Raw genomic sequence first — 6,000 nt, 5'->3', positions numbered from 1 at the left:
TTTTTTTTTTTTTTTTTTTTTTTTTTCCTTTTCTTTTTTTTTTTTTTTTTATATCAGCCATATTTCTGGCTGGATTTACTCCACTTTCTGATACTTAAATATGCCCATCAAGCTGCCTGCTGACCTGCAGGAAGGCCAGAACAACCTATGATCATTAGCAACTGTCACTTCTGGCCCTGTCTCTGCAGTTGCCAGTGCCATTGTATATTCAATGGTAAAGCATTAGCTGCTGGTTTTCAGTAACCCTTTAAGAGACATGATGATTTTCAACTGAGCATACCAGTACAGCTGGCTTCACAGATAATACCCTTACTTACATAGCCTGAGAAAGAATTGTGTCAATTATTCCCCTTAATGAAGCATGATGGGCACAGAGCAATATATCAATAATTTAGCTTCACTTTACCCTAATTTTCATCTGCTTTCCTCAGAATATCCAAGGAGATTTATTCGTAAGAAAACTCTATATTCAGAATTCACAGAAAAAAAAAAAAAGTGTTTAATTCTGAAATAATTTACTTACATTCTCTGAGATTTTTCAGAAACCTTGTTCTTTCCCCACTAGGTTTCCAAACTAAAGCTGTATGTGGCAGTACACCAGTCTCAAGGTGGCTGAGGAATCTAGGAGACCTGGTTTTCATTGTTAAATCCATTGTGGTCTTCTGAGTGTCACCCTGTCTTCTACACATAGCAGTGCACAGTTTAAACTTATTACTTAAAATACAGAAGAGTGGGCAAAATCTGATATATTAGACCCCAGGGGACTGCTACAGTTTCTCTCTGTATTTTATATGTGAAAGTAAAGTCTCCATCCATCTCCAAACCTGGTTATCCCACATGCTATACTGATAGCCATACCATGCAAGCTAGCAAGAGGTTGATCTCCTCTGTAAGTCAGCACACACATACACATGCACCCATTGGCTCTGCAAGTCCATAAGTACTTCATTCATTTTATTCCCTTACAGTTTTCTGAGGAAATGTGTATCAGCAAGTGTTTTTCTTAAAATCTGCTTAAATTAAACTCTTTTAAATCACTTATGAAGCATTCAGGGTTGACTTGTGTTATTTTAATCCACAATAGAAATTAATAAATCAAATTTATTTGTAGAAATAATAGTTTTGGGAAGTGTAGGATGAAGGAATAGCTTCAGCCAGTATTTATAACTTACTTACATGAAGTATTTTCCAGGCATATAAGCTTCATTAATTTTTAGAAATGCAAATATTTACAGTATTCCTTGCCACACTTTGACCCTTTGTTGTATTTTCCATTACATCTCTCAAAAACTTATGTGAATTTTCCATCATAAATTTGAAAGAGAGCGTATTTATCATCAAAACGTAAACAGCAAATTCAGTTCTGTATACTGTAACATTCAGCATCATGGAGCAGTTATTTCTCCTGGCCTATCTAGTACAGTGTGCAAACATAGTAGGATTTTAATAAAGATTTTAAATATCTAGTGGTCTGGCCTCTCTTCTGTTTATACAACTGGCTGCTATGCCAATAGCAGTGTTACAGAAAGATGTATTTGTCTCTGTGGTTTGGAAAACATTCCTGTTTCAGGAGACTGGAGGTTTTTAGACCTAAATATCATTGCTCCATGCAGGTCTTGAAAATACCATCGCTGAATAATTGAGGAAATTTCTCATTCATATTATTTCTTTGTCAGAGATGTTTCTATTTCAACCAATGTGATAACGTTAGCACTACAAATGGAAGGTCTGCTATAGTCTGTTATATTCTACATTCAGCATATTGTGGAACTTACAGATTCTCAAAATGAGGCAAGGTTTATATTCAGAGGCACCCTATTTGTTAGGCTAGCCGATACAGTTGCAATAAAATAGATAAACTTGCAGATACACGAACACTATTTTATACCTGATGGAAGATCCACAAATAACAGTTTAAAATCAACTGTTCTGAATTTAATGATATTAATTATATTAATAAATTAGAATGTTTGAAATGTGACATTCCCACGTCAGTGTCTTTCTACACTATAGAAATACTATTTTTCGTGATCCTGAAAAGAATATGTGCAATACATAAAATGTCTGTTCTTGTCTGTTATGCAGTCAAATTCTACGGAGGTGTTTACATTGTAAGGGCTGTCTGTTGTTTTTCATACTCCCAGGGACCTCCAGGAACTTGACGACAGCACCCAGCTACCTTTACTCTGTCACTTCTCTGAGACAGCTGAAGGCCTCACCACCATTAGAGCATTCAGGTTAGTAAAACAAATGATTGGAGGGAGGCTTGGGTTTTGGTCTGGCACATGGAGCTTACTTGAAGTATGTCTGAGGGAAGATTGTTGAATTGGTGGACTTTAAATGTTGTCTCAGAATAGGGAAGAGATTTTGGTTTTGTGTTGCTTTGCCATGCCTTTAAACACTTGTGTATATTTTCAGTTACACAAAAATTTATCTATTGGTTTTCTGCTGAATTAAAGATGATTAATTTTTTAGGATATGATATTTAAACTTTCAGTGTCTCTAGTTTAACCATGCCTTAGTTGGACAGCAGGGAGCTCTCCTTTGTCAGGCAGGCACAGGCACTACTCTTTCAAACCTCCTTGCTCTATCCTATAAGCTGTGCTATCCAAGTGCCCCTAAATCATTTCTGTATTTAACACACTCCTCAAGCAGAGAAACATCATTACAGCAGTCTCCAACTGAGAGTCAGTATGAAATTTGAGAGACTTGCCAAGAAAACTACAACAGTAACCTTGTCAACCAAAACTGAAAAATAAATTCCAGAAGATTAAAAGAATTTTTCCAAATTTCCATGCTTATATTTTTTTTCTCTACTTACTACATGAAATATAGACCAAATTCTCCTTGTATATTCACTACAGTATAGCTAGCACGACTGTTAAAGTGCCAGCTTGAAGTTGCTCCCCAGTAAGCGTAACTTGCACTCATTCTGTACAATGTAGAATTTTGAACCAGTGCAGATATCATTGCAATGCTGTTTACACATCTATCTGATCAGCTTAAGACTGTTTCATGAGTTCAAGCTAGCTTTAGGGCCTAGGCTATTAGTACGGAGTGCTATGGTAAGGACTGTGGCAGAAAAAGCAAAAATGTTGAGTGGAAGACATGTGAGCCAGTGGTCAACAGGAAATGCTTTAACAAGCTTATATTCAACAAGAAATATTCTAACAAGCTTTAACAGCCAGAATGATGTATTGAAACACTGTCATAAATAAGACCTGAGACTGATGTATGCTGAATGCATCTTGAGAGGTTGAAAGTGGCCTTTCATCACATTTATCTCCTGAGAAAGAGGAGCTTAGCACTTCTAAGGAGTGGTTCAACTCTTCTTTACCTTACAAAAAGTCAATGTGGTCTTGGATGAGAGAGCAAAAGGCAGTCCTAGGGAAGGAGTAGGCATCATAACCATCACTTGAATTTTCCATGATCTCTGGTGCTAATCAAAGCCATTTCATTTCCCTGTCTGTTCTCCACTGTCAACCAAACCTGAAGTCTCCAGTGTTTTCTGTCAGCAAGCTCGTATTTACTAATAGTCCTGTTAGTCATCCTCTGCAGTTTGAGTTCAGTATGTTCCAGGATAAAATAGAGCAGCTTGTCACATAATCAGAAAGCGATTTCAGTGACCTTTGCTGTTTGTCATCTGACAGGATAAAAGTCTAAAAGTGCTCAGAAGATCAGCTGGACGTGGATGAAAAGATACAGATTGAGCATGTCAGATTTTCCATTAGGAAAATGGGAGTTTTGCTGTCAGAAAGGCAGATGAGCAAAATAGTCAGTGCATATCTGCTCCTTCCTGTGTCATTACTGTTACCATTTGCTGTTTGGGGGAGATTACCTGACATATTTACAAGCTGTACAGAAGGAAATAAAGTATCAGTGGGAAAAGGTAAAAAAAAAAAAAAAAAAAAAAAAAAAAAAAAAAAAAAGAACAGGGTTTACAGGTGCTTTACAGCAGGGCCCTGAGACTTCAGAATGGAAGAGCTTGCCATGATAAAACAGATGATAAACTGCTGAGTGAAGTTCAGCTAGTTTATTCAAGTGAGGGAGACAATAGATTATGAAAAAAAAAAATGGTTTCCATTTGACTGCAGGACATACCTAAAGTACTGCAAGGCACCATGAATTTACTACACTTAGACCAACAGAGATTTCCCTCTGCCCTCCAAAAGCGTACCTGGGCTTTTAGGCTCTCTGGCATCCTTGCACTGTTTTTCAAATCTGACTGGCATTACGTGGGCGAGAGGGAAACAAGTGATAGTGGAGGTAACGACACTAATTTCTGTAACTTGGAAATGATCTGTATCTCTCCCTCATAGTTTTTCCAAGTTGCTTAGGCAAGGTGTGACTGGCTGAGAAAACAGCTGAGAGGTGAGAGGACCAGAGGGCAACAGCAGCCACAGCCCACAGCAATAAAAGCAGATATGCTCTGGGAAGTATAACTCAGCCCTCGCACACTAGCATTGCAGTCTCTTTGAGGGGATAGGCTCTGATCTAAAATCTAGTTCAATATAATTGCTTGTCTAAAAAATTCCCCTTCATTGTAACCAATGCCTGGTTAAGGAAAGCCCTGGCAGCAGGTATGGGTCCTTAGGGAAGAGTTTTTAACACAAAATATACAAAAGCAGAAGAGCAAAAAGTTTTGGTTTGGAAGGAGGGGAGGGAGAGAAGAGTTTAATGCTTCATCCTTTTGTGTATGAGTGTGTAATATGTTGTAATATAACAATTTTGCTCTTGGCAGGCATGAAGCCAGATTTAAACAACGTATGCTGGAACTAACAGACACGAACAACATTGCCTATTTATTTCTATCGGCTGCCAACAGATGGCTGGAGGTCAGGACGGTACGTTCAGTTTCATCCCAGCCATGGTTTTGAAACCTTGGAAGCAAACAGAGACTTCGTCTCATGCAGAGAAGATAATGATGAGAATTAATCTCACAATGAGATTATACACACTGTTCCTTAAAATAGATCGGGATTGTTTATGTTAAACCCATAGGGGTTTTTCAGCTTTCTTGGCCAGGAGTAAGAAAATACAAGTCTCCCTCATCTTTTGCTGTTTTGATGTCTAGCATCTGAAGAGAGTGCAAAAACAAACATTTACATAATTTGAAACAAGGCTTTCTCTACTACTGTGTGGCATCTGCAGAACTGCTCCTGCAAGAACTACTTTCAAAGCAGAGCACAGCTTTCTAGTAGTTTCATGAACTATGCCATCATTCTGCCAGGGCTGTTTTAAGCACTGCTGAGCTTCCAGGTCCTGAGGTATCTCTCCAGCACCAGTTTTAATCCCATAGCTGTAATTTAAGACCCTATTGCAGCTGTGAGGCCATACTGTTTGTGATTTTAGTGTTCAGTATCACAAAAGGTGGCAGAACTAGACTCCAACAGAAAACCAAATGACAGTAGGGCACAATGCAGATACTGCCGGTGAGACAGGCTCCTGGCTTTTATGGGGGCTCTCCAGGGACAGTACATCAGGAACTTTCCTGATCAGCAAGGTGAGAAGAGGCAAGCAAATTACTGTGATTTCCTTATTCATCTGACACTAAAGGAGCAGTGAATAAACAGAGCAGTGACCTGCTTCTGCTAGACGCAAATAGTAATGGACATGATTAATCCTCATATCAAAGGCTGTATGCTCACCTTCTTTTCCTGGTATGCTGGCTGTGCTCCATTTCTTATGATGGCAAAGCTTGCTCTTGTACATGAAGCTTTTGGCTTCCTACAGCATCCAAGATCAACTCTACTTGCTTCCAAATCAAGACATATAAATAATAGAGCAATAGCCAGTCCTGGAATAAGCTGTGGCAATGCCTGTTAATGTCTTATGGTCTTAGCCTTGCTTACGTGCATAATGAATTTGATACGAGAATATGCATTGCTTCATCATAGAATTATAAATAATGTGGTCTTGCCAAGGAATAGTTCATTTAGCTCAGCCTACTGGCACAGGGGTACTGAGCACTCAAAAGTCTGTAGGATTTAATAGCGACTG

At 38.6% G+C, this 6,000-nt stretch overlaps 1 protein-coding gene across 8 annotated transcripts in view; it reads left to right on the top strand.

The window, feature by feature from the left end:
* The window catches only part of ABCC9 (ATP binding cassette subfamily C member 9), a 76,665-nt gene that overhangs the window by 56,325 nt on the left and 14,340 nt on the right, over positions 1-6,000 (top strand). For all 8 annotated transcript variants that reach the window (XM_026868273.1, XM_026868271.1, XM_026868270.1 and 5 more), the window contains 2 exons: positions 2,145-2,237; positions 4,742-4,844. In XM_026868273.1, coding sequence (XP_026724074.1) covers positions 2,145-2,237; positions 4,742-4,844 — 196 coding nt within the window. The remainder of the gene's footprint in view (positions 1-2,144; positions 2,238-4,741; positions 4,845-6,000) is intronic.

The sequence above is a fragment of the Athene cunicularia genome (genome assembly GCF_003259725.1).
Source record: "Athene cunicularia isolate RWA chromosome 1 unlocalized genomic scaffold, athCun1 chr1_part2, whole genome shotgun sequence".
In the NCBI taxonomy this organism is placed as follows: domain Eukaryota; kingdom Metazoa; phylum Chordata; class Aves; order Strigiformes; family Strigidae; genus Athene; species Athene cunicularia.
The sequence above is the reverse complement of the archived record's forward strand: the minus strand, read 5'-3'. Positions and strand labels throughout refer to the sequence as shown.